A 16,158-nucleotide genomic window follows, 5' to 3' on the forward strand; every position below is an offset into this window, starting at 1 on the left:
TATATAGAGTTTCTTTTCTCCTTAAATCTTTCTTTATTCTCGGTCGTATTTTTTTTTTTTTTTTCCCCCCAGAAGTCTTTTTTAGCCACTCCCTCCTTTATGGTATGGCTTATTTTCATTCACCCACATCATTTCTGATGGTTTTGCTTTCCCCGTACATTGGCAAGGAAGACTGCCGACGTGCAGGAGCCTGGTTGCACGGGTGGGCGGTCGTGCTTGGACTGCATGCAGCCTTCTCGCAGTCAAGCAGACAAGATGTTTGGCCTCTGGCCATGGACCTTCAGCATGGTGAACTGCCTAGTAGTGCTTCTATGGTAAGGAACAGGTAATGGTTTGATTTGGATTCTGCTGGAGGTTTTTCAGGTGTGTGACCCTGTTCTGGTTTAGGTAGTACAGTTGTAGCACTGATTGAATTTGCAGAGGCAGATAAGGAGATGGAAGCTGGGCTTGATATGTGCTAAGGAGCACATTTCTCTAGAGCAGGAGTGAACTTTTTTTAATCCAAACCTGAGCTGCCAATGATAGAGACAGTCTGACCAACCTTCTACCTGGTCAGGGCATTTTTGGCCAGAGCATGGGTGCAAGCACAAGGCAGGGCCAGGGTGCACAGGCAGAGGGTGAAGGGAAGGGCAAGGACTCCTTCAGGACCAACATGGCTTAAATGCATGGTGAAATTGCACCTCAGATCCTCGTTACTCACCCTTGGCTTGACATAGTGATAACTCTGCTCCGGCCAAGAAATGCCACCAGGCTTTTCTTTGAACTCTGTCAGGTTTACCCTCTCCTCCCTGCAAAGCAGAAGCAAAAACTCCAATATGTTACTGGGAGAAAAAAGCTTCATGTGATATGTCAGGCAGAAATGGGAAGGCCTGGTAAATCATGGATTATCAAAGAGTCCTGGTTGTAGCATTATCAAAGACTCACGGCTATAGCAAACAGTATGTGTCATAAATAAATACATATTTAAATGCATTTCAGTGTAGCAGAAAGAAAAAAAAACAATAGTGCTATATTATACTATTGTGGAAAAAGAAGAAACTTAGAGCAAATGGGCTAGTGTTTACAGAACTAAACCAAAATAATGTGTGAAGGTTGGTCAGGCTGAAATGAACCCCATAAAAAGCTTTTCAGGAATTGTAAGGGTTGTGTTGGTCGGTTTGACCACATAAGGCTTCTCTGCTTAGCCATCTGTTGCTATCTTTGTTTTTGCATTGTGAATTATGTGAAAACAGGGGTGTTGCAACAAGCTAGGGAGATGGGGTGGCTTCAAGAATGAGCAGGCAGGCAGGTAGCTTTCTGCCCCTGTTGATTCAGAGGAAAAGTTTCCATTTTCTTCAGTAGAGACAGCAGCAGGCATCGCCTTTTCTCTATTTGGTTTCATCCAAGCAGATTAAATTCAGTTGAAAACTGCACTGTTCAGAATTTTAACATGTATTTTGTCACCAAAAATACCCCAAACCCAACCAACAGTGATCTTTTTCTTCGAATGACTAGCAAGGTGTAGTCTCAAACTGCTTGAAATCTTTCTAGATGCATCCTATGTGTAGACCTCTGTCCCATTCAGACTTTGTGTACAAGTTACTGAAAGTAACTTTACCTGTGTTTTGCAACTGTTAAATGTAGGTCTGGTTAGGTGGTCCAGGCAAAGCAGTGTGGGGAAACCCTGTGTCTGTCTCTTGTGAATCTATGCAGATGACTCAAGAATTACCTTCTCATTGCCTTTCTAATGACTAAACTGTCTTTAAAATACAAAAAAGAATTGTGCAACACCTCTTTGGGGTATAACATTCATATAAATGACTAGTAAGACAGATAGTAAGGATAGAAGTGGCTTCTTTTTGACAAAAGCATTGATACTGCTAATGTTACAATTCCTTCTGTTCAAGTAAGAAACATGTATCTTGTGCTTTCTTTGGAGGTGGAAGATACTGTCTTTTTAATACTGTTGGCTGTAGGGGAAATTCAGGAAGTCACTATGAAAATAAATATATGTTTTAAAAAGGATAGAGACAAAGAACAGCTTTTTTTCCCTGCCTGCTTTTAAGGAAACAGTGCCTTTGGCATGTACATTTTTAAGGAATAGTGGTAAGGTTATACAGACCCTGAAAAAGTGGATTCATGTATGTTGTTCTGAAGTTCTTTGGCGATTGTGAGTAGTGGGTAGCTCTTTGAACATCAACCACCATATGTAATTCCTTTTATAAAGTCACCCACCTTCATCCTAAAATTAGGTAGGCTTTTTTTTTTTTTTTCTCTTTAACTGCGTCTAGTGGAAGGATGTTTCATAGCCTCACTGCTTTGTCAATTAAATCCCTTCCTTCTCATTTTCAGCCCAAAGTTAATCATGGCTAGTCTATTTGTTCTTATGCCAACATGATCCTGAGTTTTTCCCTCCCTAATGTTTACCTGCTGCTAGCAATTGTGTTGCTAGTCTAAACGAGCTGCACTTCACTTGTTCATATAAAGAACAAGTCCCATCTTCCAAATCTTCATTAATTTCAGGAAAAAATAATCTTTGTAGAACATTATAAATGGTTTTCTTAATGCAGTGTCACCTGTGATATATACAGAAGACATTAACACTTAGATCTGTTTCTGCTAAAATTCTGGTCTGGGACATCATAAGATCCTTTGAAGTATGATTTAGATTGATTTATAATTGTGGTCAACTACTTCCCCCCGTCTACCCCCCCAATAATTTAGAGTTAATAAGGTCCCAGGGATTGTTATTTCAGAGTATGCTCTCTTCCTTACTAATTTTCATTCCAACTCATAACACAACTTCCAATATTTTTCTGTATTGTATCTCAGTTTTTCTCTGGATTAAAGATACCACAAAACTTTTGTCATTATCCAGTTTCCTTAGTACTTTATGTATAAACTTACTTGAGTATTTGTCTTGTTAGATCATCCATGATGCAGCTGTTTGCAGGACTAGTTCTAATGGAAATATGTGACTTGAGAATAAAGTAGCAGAATTTCAGTCTCTGCCTTGTCATTTGGCCTCAAGACCAGACTCACTTCTTGATGAGTGTTATGAAAACAGTGTAAACATAGCCATGATACGGCTGTTTTGGAATGGGAGCAGTTAGCGTATGATGCTGCATTTCTGAAGACACAAAGGAAATTATGGTAAGAGGCACTTCCCACTCTGGCTATTTGTCTAACCAAATACTGCTCCTCCTCTCTTTTAGTGATCTATTATTTTATGTAAGTGGGGGGGAAAAAAGGTGTAATAATAAAGAAAATATGGCTTTATTAACCAAGCAGAAAGTGTCTCTTTAATATTGCTGAAATGTGGAGTGCTTATAGGGAGCATAAGCCAGCAATGAGCAGTTGCTGTGTTTCTCTTGCAGGTCAGGCACTGCAATCCTGATCTGCTGGATAGAGCATGTTGCACTTCATCTGTTCACTTGGGTTTCTACTGATTGAGTCCAAAGTGCGTAGGAGAATGGTGCCAAACCAGATTCTGACGTGTAGTCAGGATGTTGCCAGCATGTGCATTTGGAACTGGAAGCTGCAGAAGTGTATCCCACAGTTTAGATGTACTCAAGATCTGATGCTGGATTTTTCTCATGTAGCAAAGCAAGTAAATGCCAGGCTGTCTGCTTCAGAACTGCTGTGTTGCCACAGTATCTTAAGCTGACAGACAGTTGCTGATTAATCTTTTGAGTATTCCTTGGAAATTCATTTTCTATCAGTGCATTTTAATCTTCTCACTTTAACCCTTGTATATTTATAATTACAGGAAGCAGTTCAGTGAAGAGAAATCCCTGCCTAGTACGTTCTTGTTGGTTCACTGTTTCCATATTGCATAGCATCACTGTGGCAGTGTGAGCACAATGCTCTTCCTTTTGCTCATCTTGATGCCTAAACCATTGACATCACCTCACTTCTTGAATCTCAGTTATAGTGCTTGTATGTCAGCTTCAGATCAGCCTAAGACATATTTACTCTTTGGTCTGTGCAAGGACCAAGTTGACTTGTGATGCTGTGAATTCAGCGCAAAATTCTGGGATTTACAGACGGTGATTAACAGCTGGTAAAAGGATACAGGTTAACTTGAGAGGCCTGCATGTACAATTAAATGTATGTACTTGCCATGTCAACAGAAGTCCCAGACTTTGCATACTCTTGCTATACCTAAAATAAAAGGTGCTATCTTTTCTGTTTTCTCAAACATTTTATAGTGAATGTGAGCAAAATCAATGGATACAACAATGTTCCTATTCTTTCTATTCTCCACACTTGCCTTTAAAGAAAAGAGAGCAAAAAAGAAAAAAAGGTTATTTCTCTAAATCTAAGCAAGTCTTAATTCTTGTTACCTGTGATGAGTGAACCAATGGGTCTGTAGCATGTAATATTTATTCCACTACCCACTGTAGAGTTGCCGTTTCTCAGAGTTTAGATGAAGTTTTTGTTGCTGATTTTAATACTTTCAAGAAGTTTCTGAAGTCTAGTCCCTCTAATGCATCCTCTTTCCCCCAAAATCTTATGTGTCATTCTTCTTCCATATTTCCAATGTTTTACAGTCATGATTGTAATCAAAACATAATGAGACATTAGGCATTGATATGTTAAACTCTTACAAAGTTGCAAAGGTAAAATGGTAATATTTAGTAGTTTCTAAGTCTAATTGACTGTGTGTCTGTTGCCCAGATCACAGCGTAGTGTTGAATTACACAATTACCTTTTAGCTAGTAGTCTTCTAGGTAGACCAAGTTCAATTTGAACTAAAGAAATCCTATTTTTTTCTTGTGGGATTCACAGTTTCCAAGCTCCCACTGCTTCCCACATTTGAGCTTGGGAAGCGAAAACCAGCTGGTCTGTGCGTACACGGCATTGCAGGTGCCACAGCACAGGCATACCTGCAGTACCCCCTGGGCTGTTGGTGGTGTAGGAGAGTGTTCCTCTGCTCGTGAACAGTGCTACCACCTCCGTGCCCAACCTTTAATTATCCTTGATGCTGCGAGCATAATTCAGGCTTATTTGTGGGGTTGAAGTGAGACAAGCATGCCATCTTGTGAGCAGGCAAAATGGGAACGATGTGAAGGTTCTGCTGTGTGTAGCCAAAGAGCGAGTGTTACAAATACAGGTACTGGGCATTTTTGTTTCAATTTCAGAAGAGATCCAGGGCTGTAAGAACCTCATGTGTAATAAGATGGGAAATTAAATAGATGCTTTAGATCTGGAAGTCATAAAGAGTAATTATTTTTCTATTAATGGACCAAGGCTTATCAAGATGCTGTGGGATTCAATGATTTTAAAGTTTATTTTATAAAAAAGGGAAGATTTGAGTCTATGTTTGGTTCAAGCACTAGATTCTTATGCTGGAGAAGACCCAAGTATCAGTTACTTAAAAAATACATGACATCTGTTTATTGCAGTCTGTTCTTTATGTCATGTATACATGTATATGCTTATCTTGTTATCTGCATACAAATGGTTATACGAATGTCTTATGACATTAAGATTTTTATCTGTGTGGTCTTGCACTGTTGTCATTACTCACAAGAAGAGGAGCTGTGGACAAGTTGTGAAGAAAGTTTCTAATTCATCTCATGTATTCTTTCAATACACACTGCTTAACAAAAGAAATTTTTAAGAGATGCTTAAATTTAATAAGCTCTGATTTCATCTGTATATTCTTGTAAAGCAAAGCATCTTTGCAGCATAAATCCAGTTGTACCATATTTCAAGGGATAAGAAATTTATAGCTAATACTAATCCCTAAAAATTGGCTATATCTATTGTGAAACATTCTCTACATAATTATCACAGTTTTTGGGTCCTGTATCAGTTAATCAAGTAATTTTAGAAGCTGGATTCTCTCCTGCCGGCTCGTGGTACAAAAATTGCTTTTGTAGCCTTATGTCTTGTGGTTTATCAGATCAAACTGTTACAGAGGTAATTATTTATTCTTGACTAGCCCCATTTTGGGAAGAATCTGCACCCTGATGTGTGGATGAAACATTTATCTCTTGGGTTGTTTGAAATAATGATTGTGGATGTACTGAAGCTATTCCTAGATTGGAAAATTAGAAACAGCCCTAGATCAGATTGATTGGCATGGGGCGAACTAACAGCAACAGATTATTGATTGGGCAGCAGCTAGCTGAGCAGGATGACATGGTCTGTACTCAGCCAACAGGCTTACATTTGGCAGTCCTTTTATTCAGTTGTGGTTATCTTGCCCCATCTGTGTTGGACTCTCAGCTTCTCCACCTAATTGGCTGTGTTAATTTTTAGCCCACACCTTTAGATCTCAGGTACATCCCAAATTCCTTTGCACAAGTTGCAACATTACTTCAAAGAAGGTGGTGTTGTAGCCTCTGCAAATAATTTGGGACTTTTTTCTAGACTCCAAGATGCCAGTGAACCCAGAAGTTGTTTTAATAAGTTCCTTTCTTTATAAGTGAAAACACGGCAAAAGCTTTCCATTTTTGTGGGATATATCTCAGTGCAACAAATCAGCTCTACATCATTGCCAGATTTTTCTTAAAACTGATGAGGTACTGGATTGGGAATTGAGGTGGCAAGAAGGCTGCTCTGAGGAGGAAGACAGGAGCAATACGGTAAGGCTTGTTTGTGTATAGGGAATTCTTGAGAAATGAAGTATTAGCGTAATCTGTGGTTATACCTCTGTGTAACTTTTTTTTTAGACTTGTTCTAGATCTTTTTTTAAAGGAATGTTTCTGTGTATTATTAATGGAAAAGAGATACAGTTAATGTCCGACTCATTTAAAAATGTATCATCAGTAGGAAAAACAATTGTCTACTTCTGTTTGTTCTCTGCAAACTGCAGATTTCTACTCACCTCCTATCTGTAGTTTAATGCCTGTCTATACATTGCAGCATGCAGATTCTACAACCTGTTTGTGTTTGTGGAAATTACATATTTAGCTCTGAGGGAAAAAAATCAAACAAAATCTGAATCATTTTTGTATGTGTTTTATGATTCTGGCAGATTACCAAGGTTTAAATTAAATTTCCAGTGTCTGTATGGTCAAGGCTGATGTGAGGGCTTTTGGCACTACCCCTTCATGCAATAAAGAGTCAAAGACAGTGGAGTAAGAAATCTATCAAAAGCTGAAAGCTAGATTCATAAAATCACTTATGCAGGCATTATGAGATTTTCCCATGGAAAGTTTATGTGGAGGCTGGGCAAAAACTGATTCAAACTCAGCATTATTTGCACTATTTATACTCATCCAGCAGTCGACTGGCTGATCCTGGCACCTCTTCCCAGTTTTAAGGGAACGCCAGTGCTTGCTACATGAAGCTGCTGCAAAGCCACATCAGCAGAGTCTCAAGGAGTCTCTTTATTCTGTGCCCTCCTTCCCCATTTCTGACCAAATCGAAATGGATAAAACAGAAATCATATTCCTCAGTGAATACGTGCATTTGATTTTTGTGGCTATCTGAAAAATGTGTCTTTGTTTGAAAGCAGTTTCATAACAAATAATTACGGTGGAGGCATTGTAAGAGTAGCTTTCTAATCGGCATTTCACTTCATTCCTCAGCTTAGAAAAAAACATAAATAAGAGATAAAAAGGGCAAATAATAGACAAACCACTCACAGTGAATCACTTCGCATTCACTTCGGTATTTTATTTTTTTTTCCTTTAACTTGGTTTTATTTTAAGAAAGTGGCTCGGCGTTTCTGAGTCTGCATGAAGACCATATGATATGTGCTGCAACAGAAAGTCTTTCCTAGTTAATAGGGATGCTTCCAAAGGCAAGGTAATTCACCACTGCTTTGGCTGGAGCTAATATTGGGCTCCAAAGTCAGTTCTCTAATTTCTGACAAATGGCCAAGATTTCTTGAATAGGCACAGCTTTCTGTTTTGTGTAGGGAACACACAATCCACTCTTTTGTTGTGGTTGCCACTGCTGTTGTTTCTCCCCCATTTACAATGGAGAGTGGGGTTATTTGTGCTGAGTGGAAAATCAGTGCCAAAATTCCAACTTGCTTGTATTTAATGTGATGCTAATTTTTGTGATAACCATAAAGAGTGTAAGAGATTCTGTAATACAGATCCCCCTGTATCCTGACCTCAAACTCAAGAGGATGTATTGGTGATGAAAGTTTTATCTGTCACAGGCATATCAAGTTGAGAGTTTACTGTATGATTCAACCCAAATGTATAGAAACTGTTTATATAAAGATTGCCAAACATTTTCCATTGCTTTTCTTTTTTATCTAAATTCTTGAATATATTACTAAATAGAATAGCCTGTGTTTGGAATGTATGGCTGTGGGATATATGGAAACTCACAGCATGTGGGGGGATGAGTTAGAATAGGGAAATGTAATAGTTTTGTAAACTTTATGTGAATATAGGTACATCATATATAGACTCAAGATTCAATTTGCTGATCAAAGCATCCACATAACTTTGGATTTAATAATGTCAGCAATGAATGCTAATATATGGAAATTGAAAAGCACGGAGCAACAATAGCTAGCCACGCTTACCAGTATTAGCCTGCAGCATGTAGATTTACATTTTTTTGTTTTGTTTTGAAATCATGGTTTGGAAAATGTGTGTTCTTTTTCCCTTCTCCCATACTTCTGAATGTGGGTTCTCCTGAGCAAGCTTAGACAAGATTCAAGCTAAACCATAGGGCAACATCAGAACCTTTGAAGACTCAGTTTGGATAGGTACCTAAAGCCAAAGTCTGCTTTGATGTACATAGGCTCAACTCCTGTTGCCCTTGGTTGCCCTCTCTTACCTATGTAACTGTGTCTGTAAACCCTTGCCAATTTTTTCTGGAAAAAAAAAAAAGTCCATTTTTGCAAACTCATGTTCATCTTGGTCTGTCTGGAAAAGTGCTACAATAATTCCCTCACCAGCGATGATTTAATATTTCTGTTTCAGGGGCAGACTGTGGACTTCTGCCTCCTTCTCACTTCTTAGTATTGATTGAGCTGAAATTTCAGCCCCATTTCAAATGGTCTTTTTTTTTTGCCTCTACTTGGCAACAGAATTACTTGAACTCTTCTGGAATACTAGCCAAAGCCATCCTATTTCTTCCTTCCATCTGCTTCCACTTCCCAAATAATTTTTAGTTCCATTTGACTGAAGCTTTGGGCAAGGCAAGTTTCATGCCTTCCTCTCTTATCGCAGGCTTAACCTGGCAGAAAGGAACAGCACATTTCAGTCTTGCTTCCCTCAAAGTCAGTGGGGCTTTTGCCATTAGCTTCAAGGGAAACAGGATCAGTCCATTGTATTCTTAATGCAGAAGAACAAGTGAGTCACTTCTTATATCCATACCCGATTGTTCTTGCCTAGGAGCCAGGAGGTGACCTTCATTCCTCACTCTTCATCTCAAGGTAGCACTGTGCTTGCCTCTGCCAATACACTCAACTCCAATTCAGTTCTGAGTCATTTTTAAACCCTAAATTCCCACTATGTTCAAAGGATATTTAGATTACAAAGAGCATTGAGTTTACTCAGGCTGAAAAGAAATTGAAACAAGTGAGATCGCCACACCTACTGGAAGAGTTTGGAAAGACAGTGGTTGTTTACCCTAAAGGCAAGATGAATAGAAGGGATGTGATAGATGTGCCCACAGCCTGGAGGATCTTGTACAAAATTGAGGGGAAACTACTCCATTGACAAGAAGCGAATTCAAAAAACCAGAATTGTCATAGAGTTGAGAAAGATATTGGACACTTTTATTGGAAGTGGAGATATTTAGACTTATTTAACAACAAATTGAGGACGTGAGAGATAATGAAGGGCTATAAACCCTCTTACTCTTCAGGAAGTAAGCCACTGTCTAAGTGTCGAGGATTAAGAGTGATTTATTTTTCACAGAGGTAGTTGATTCTGTATCTGTCCAAAGGCAGTTGAGCCTTCTTCGAAGGAACTGGCATTGGCCGCTCTCCAAGGCAGAACACCAGATTAAATGGACCTCTGGTCTCATCTAATAGGGCATGTTCTACAATCCCATAAAGTGTAACGACAGCAAATTAATAGAATAGCCAGAAGATTCAGTGAGGATGGCAGGGCTCTCATAGGAGGTGTCAGTCCTGGCAGAAGTCAGTTATTTTATTGCAGTAAGCAAATCAGGGTGGATTCTCTCCGAGGCGCAGTAACAACAGATTTGGGAGCATGCAAAGCAGCATCAATACATAAAAATTAAACTACTTTTAATAAAGAAAGCTGAGTTTAGATAGATGTAGAACAGAGAAGCAAAGGGACAATATTCTCTGGAAGTGTGGCCTTTTAATGCTGTTTTGGAGACTGATTTACATACAAATAAAATGTCAGCTTGTCCCATAACTGTCATGATAAATTGGAGCATTTAGACTTTTGCACAGGGTGCTTTTTCTCTACCTTATTAAATTACAGGATCTTGGCCTTTTGCCCAGTGCCAGGGTGATGCTCACTCTACTGAAATACGTACAGGAGAGGGATATAGGCCTGGATATCCAGAGAAACCAGGTTCACTAGCTAGCTGTAGCCCTGCCTACACATCACCTTGAACATCTTTTACATGTCTTCGTAGATAATTTTATTTATCTGTAAAATGGCAGTGATATTAATTTTCCTGTTTCACAAGCTTTGGGGTTTAACACCTTGTCTTGTTCACGGAGTATTTTTAGATGCTGGACTGGAACCCAAGGCAAAGCGAATCTTTGCCTTCTCGGGCTCCCCCATCCTGGATGGATGGCAATGGAGCTCTGGTAGAATCAAGCTCTCTGCAGCAGGCTAGTAAGAAAAGCAGAGCACAAAACTGCCTTGCTCAAGCATGCTTAAATACAAGCAGTTTTAGAATTTTTCTTTTCAGTTGCAAATAGCGTAATATTCCACCTAGTGTTGCCTTTTTAGATGAATCACCTTTTGACTTCAGTTTCTCCTGAAAGTGTCTGCATGATTGTCCGGGCAGTGAGCTTAAAATGAAATAAGTGCCTCGAAGTAGGTTCAAACAACCTATTTTGAAATGCCACTCCTAGACTCTGAAATGACCAAGTGCCTGTTTTATACCCATAGAAAAGGTTAGATCTATTCCAGACTACTAATATGTAATGTGCTCTGAAGCATATGGTAGTAGAAAATGATAATTTTGAATTAATTTGATGTGGATTAATAAGAGATTTATTTGATGAGAGTTTTTTGAAGGTGATGATGCTTTGTAGCTAAACACCATTTAAGATGTCCAAAAGTGCACCTTTAGAGATTTGAGAATGATCAGTGTTGAGAAAGTAAGTGTAAATGGGAAAAAGCAAGCTTGGACAGACCACAGCTTTTTTCGCTTGTCTGTTTGTTGTAAACTTTGTGGAAAAAAAATTGCAAAAAGCTCCTGGCAAATTGGTGATCAGGGACCAAACTGAAGAGTTTGAAAATGCAAAAGAGGAAGAGAGGAGGCGAAAAAACGCAGTCTCTTGCTATCATACTGATCTACTAAAATGAAGCATAAGGCATGATTTTTCATCTTGCATTTTCTAGATTGATGAAGCTATCATAATTTTGGTGGAGCATGCAGAGTGTAGAATATCAAGCAGATACATTTTGACCAAATACAGTGTTCGATCCTGCCAAATTTTAGTGATACAATGAGGCGTGTTCTACTTTTTAAGTAATCTCAGGCAGGAAAGAGTGGGCATGCAGTTTTAGGGCTTATAGAAAAACATGTATAGCTTACAAAATCCTTTGGCATTAGTTTGTCACTTGCTTAGCTTTGTCATGTCCCCTATCTTGTATGGTGTATTGGAAGACACTGGTGCCAGAGAGGGAAGAGGTGGTCTTGTTGTAACGGGAATTGCTTGTCATTAAGTATAATCTGCCCTCCCATGGTTTGGGGCTTGATCCTTGAGTTCCTTACACGAAAGGGGTTGGTCTTCCCTTTCCTTCTTAGCAGAGAAAGGTTAGGATCGTGTACTGGCTGTTTTCAGGCTTGCTCTGAGAACCACAAGCAAAGCTGGGAGAGAAGCATCATGTGTACCTGCCTCTAGCTCTGTGTCCTGGCTGGAGATGGTAAGGATTTTAAGCCTTAGACATCTCTTTTCTGTCATTTCACTGCTCAAGTATCTACCAGGGAAGGTGGAAAGATGGGAGCTTTAGTCATGTACCACTGTGTCTGAGTGTAGTTTACATCTAATGCAATCTGTTTTTCAGTGAAGGCAACAGTTTCACCTCGAGTTCCCAGGGTATTTACAGATTTATGTATTTATTTTTTTTTTAATGGTTATATTAGAAAACAGACAGGTCTTTGAACTGCCCTGGTTAGCTTGCTGACTTTCTGGTTGTGCTTGGCGTGGGTCTGGGCCAGCCTGGCGGGACACGCTGAGGCGGAGGGCTGGGTGCAGGGTGGCTCCCTGGCGATGGAGCCCACCGCTGAGATGGTTTCCCAGAAGTTTGCTCTCTCAAGACGGAACCTTTCTGGCTTCAGAGCTTGTGTGCCTTACAGCTGCTCGATTGTTACATGGAGAGTGGAGAGAAGGCTCTGGATCAGTTAGGACTTTATGTGCTTGATAGAAGCTGACACTTTGAACACTTAAGGGTTTTTTATATAAAGCACAGCAGACGGTCTTTGTAGCCTATTTGTGTGTAATAAGCTGGGTTTTGTTTTGTGCCTTGTTTTGGTTTTTTTTTTTTTTTTTTTTTTTTTGTGAAAAAGGAGAGAAATTAAAACCACAGCAGTATTTTCCCATGCGGCTATAGTGAGTATCCTGCGCTCTCACATGATCGGCTGTCCTGGTGGGGTGGAGTGTGGGAAGGTGTCAAAATATGTCTCTCAATTTTTTTTTTTCTTAAAAGGGAAAGCCAGATGAGTGCCAAAAGCCTTGTTCTCTTCTCTAGCCCTGCAGTAACAAACTACATGAGTGTATGTTATTAAGATGATAAGATTAAATTTCTAGCTACTAACGTACTATCACAACAGCAAAGGAGGGAAAAAAGATCTTGAAAAAATTATGAAAATTAGTCTGACGGTCTCCTTTTAATAATAAGATCACTCCCAACCCCAACAGACAGTGTAGGCTGGAATTCCACAGGGCTTTTTTGTGGTCCTAATGATTTTAATAATACTTTGTGCTATGTAGCACCTTTCATTAGAGGATCACAAAGTGCTTTACAGTCACTAATTAATTAAGCCTCACAACACTCCTGTGAGATAGGTAAGTATTAGACATATATTAAGTTGAGACACCGAGTTAATGATTTTTTTGCTGCATTATTCTAGCAAAATGATTGATGTTTAAGCACCGTATGTGCATTATATGTCTGTGTGTGGGTGTGTAATATATATGAGTGTAGAAGTATTAATTTTACTATCCCTTATAAAGAGGCTCTACTTGAGCCTGTTGAATATAAATGCATATTTTCATTTAACTTTTTGTTACTGCAGCATATTGACTGATAACATCACAGTCTTCATAGACCCTTGACTCAGTTTGCTCTTCATCTGCTTGCACATTTACTTGTACAAAGATTAGTCAGTGGTATGTCACAAAATTCAGCCCTCTTTCTAACTGTATCATTCTGTAGAGAAGAGCAGATGACTAAGACCTGACCTAAATCTGTAGTGCAAGCACAAGGCAACAGCCATACTGTTGCAACAGGCTTTGATGACAAGTTTCATATTCAATAAAAGTAATGAGCAACAACAATGACCCATTGCAAGCTGATGATCAGCAGGTAATTAGCCATCATCTTCACCACACATAGAAACTATTGATTATCAGAATCTTTATTTTTTTTTAAAAAAGATGTTCAGTAGTCATGATGGTAACACATTATCCTGAACTACAAACTGATTTTAGCAGAAGTTTCCATTTTTTGCTTCCAGGAATAAACTGATGTGAGCTACTGCTGAACAGAAAAGTCTGTATCTCACAGATGCATGAACCATGTAGAGTAGCCCTGGCAGGTTTTAAGGGAAACTATATATAGCTGTTAGTTTTATTTCCACTTTAAGATAGCTGAGGGTGATCTTATCAAGTAAAAAAAAAAAAATAACCAACCCAGATGGTATACAAGTAATTTCAGTGTAATGAAAATAAGATACTATAGCCTGGATTAGAAAGTCCAAAGACAGGTTCTGCAGCCTGGCCATTATCCATAGTTTCCTCAGCTTCAGAATTTTCTTCATTCACATCAGGCTTAGTAATTTTTTTTTATTTTAGGAAGATCACAATTTCCAGTGGCAAAAAGATAGTTCGGTCACAGTGATTGTTCCTCACTTGGCCTCTTCACTAACAGCCAACAAGTGTGCTTATTATTGTGATGGCATTTTTGAGGTGTGGATAGTTGCCCACTTGAAGTAACACCACTAAATTTGTTTCAAGTGGGAGATGAGGCAGCCAGCAGATGGTAAATTTCATTTGCTGATGGCAGAGCCTGAATATGAACCAGTTACTTGTATTCCTTTAGCCGTCCCATTCGGCCAGTCCCATTATGATGCACAATACTTGCCAATGTATGTGAATTTTTAAGTCACGCTTATTTTTTACAGCATTTTACCAACTCACTTTCAACACTTACTTTAAACTTGTTTGAAAATTGTTTTTTTGGTGAACATCACCTCTGAGATAATTTTTCTCTCTCTCTGTGTGTGTGTCTTATGTGTGCATGTTTACAGGGTTGTATGTGTGTCTGTCTGAGGAGAAGGCAGCTACGGAATTTCTTATGCTTCATAGAAATACAGAACAGCAGCCACTATTTGTGTAGTGCCCACTAATAGATGCATGTGAATGTACAATAGGCATAATAATGTTTTTAACTAAAAAGAACGTGTTTTGAATGCATAATTTAGGAAGGAAATTTTTTTTTTGTTTTGTTTTGCAGATATTCAGATCAGCTCTCAAAATGTCTTCTGTGTCTTCCGTGCATCTTCTAAGACAATTGCATTAGCCCGCCTGCTAGTTGACTAATAGAATTAATAATTGTAAAAAGCACTCTAAAGCCACATGCCTTATGAAGTCAATGCTGGGTATGATTTTACAAGTATGTGATCCATTTTTTCAAGTGAAATTGTTAACTGAAAATGTTCTTGGCACACAATAAAACATTGTGCAATCTGTTATTTGTCTTAGAGATAATATTTTCAGAGTGGCTATATTCTTTCTATATCTAACTTATGACTTGCTAGGGGATGGTTTCTTCAATTTAGGGGTATTGCCAATGTAGTTTTATTTACATAATATGTCTCTGAAAAATGATAGTGGCAGAATTTCAGTGACAAAAAAATATCAGGTCTTTTCTTACCATCCCCTTGTGTGGATATCAAGCAAGTAAATGACAGATAATTTTTCAAAAGCTAAAAGAAAAAAGAGGTGAAAATACTTTTAAATTCAACTTAAGAAAGTTTTTATATTGAAATAAATGTTATCTTCTTTCCTTTCTTTCTCCAAGAGTAGAAAACTGCATGCAAAAAGCTCCATTAGGCAGATATTCCTCCCCCTTTATATACAGACTCACAGATACATCCAAAGTATCTATATCTGAAGTACTGTCGAGTTAGCCTGTAGACAGTTCAGATTTTTTTTTCTTTGCTTTATGGGGATTTTTTTCTGTCCTTTTCTCTTGACTCTCTTATGTCTGTTGCCACAAAGATAGCAAAATCTCTAAACTTTCCTTATCTGCCAAAAATATCTGTAACAAAAACATTTTAAAACATTGCATTTAGCCTTGTTTAGTTTTGATTGAGGTAACAGTCATGATGTTTACTTGCTCGCTTTCTGATTTCTCCTCACTGTATAGTCAGGACTCCTTTCTCTGTCCTCTAACTGCCATGAATTGCATTTAAACAGAAGTTATTTTAAAAATGGTTTGGGATATGTAACCAGGAGGAAAGTACAGACTTAGCTGAACACCTACCAGTATTTTTAGTGTGTGTTAACCAAGAGCATTCATGAAGTCCCACAGAGAAGCTGTAATGCTAAAAGGCTAAGGACTATCTTTATACCTTGAATTATATATGTGCACATGTTGTTTTAGTAGGCTGAGTCTGTATTGTAATAGTTTTCTTACCACAATGGGAAATCTTTCTTTTCTCTGAGTTCTGAGTGACTTTGTGGTTCAGAAGTTATTGGGGGGGGAAAAAATGTAAAATTTAGTGCATACATATCCCAGTAGGTGTGGTTGACATTAAAAAGAAGACACTTGGTTCCCAAGCATGTGCCTCTTCTACAGTAAGGAATCACAG

General features: G+C 38.6%; 1 protein-coding gene across 7 annotated transcripts in view; it reads left to right on the forward strand.

Moving 5' to 3' along the window:
• TRPS1 (transcriptional repressor GATA binding 1) overlaps nt 1-16,158 on the forward strand; it is a 213,530-nt gene that overhangs the window by 24,067 nt on the left and 173,305 nt on the right. For 4 of the 7 annotated variants that reach the window (XM_054059249.1, XM_054059255.1, XM_054059252.1 and 1 more), the window contains exon 2: nt 14,799-14,957. The exons of 1 other annotated variant lie outside the window; for it this stretch is intronic. In XM_054059249.1, the coding sequence (XP_053915224.1) occupies nt 14,921-14,957 (37 nt within the window). In that variant the 5' untranslated portion in view covers nt 14,799-14,920. Of the gene's footprint in view, nt 1-6,230; nt 6,576-14,798; nt 14,958-16,158 lie in introns of those variants that run through there. 2 more of the 7 variants (XM_054059251.1, XM_054059253.1) reach the window with 2 other exon arrangements.

This window comes from Cuculus canorus, chromosome 2 (assembly GCF_017976375.1).
Source record: "Cuculus canorus isolate bCucCan1 chromosome 2, bCucCan1.pri, whole genome shotgun sequence".
In the NCBI taxonomy this organism is placed as follows: Eukaryota; Metazoa; Chordata; class Aves; order Cuculiformes; family Cuculidae; genus Cuculus; species Cuculus canorus.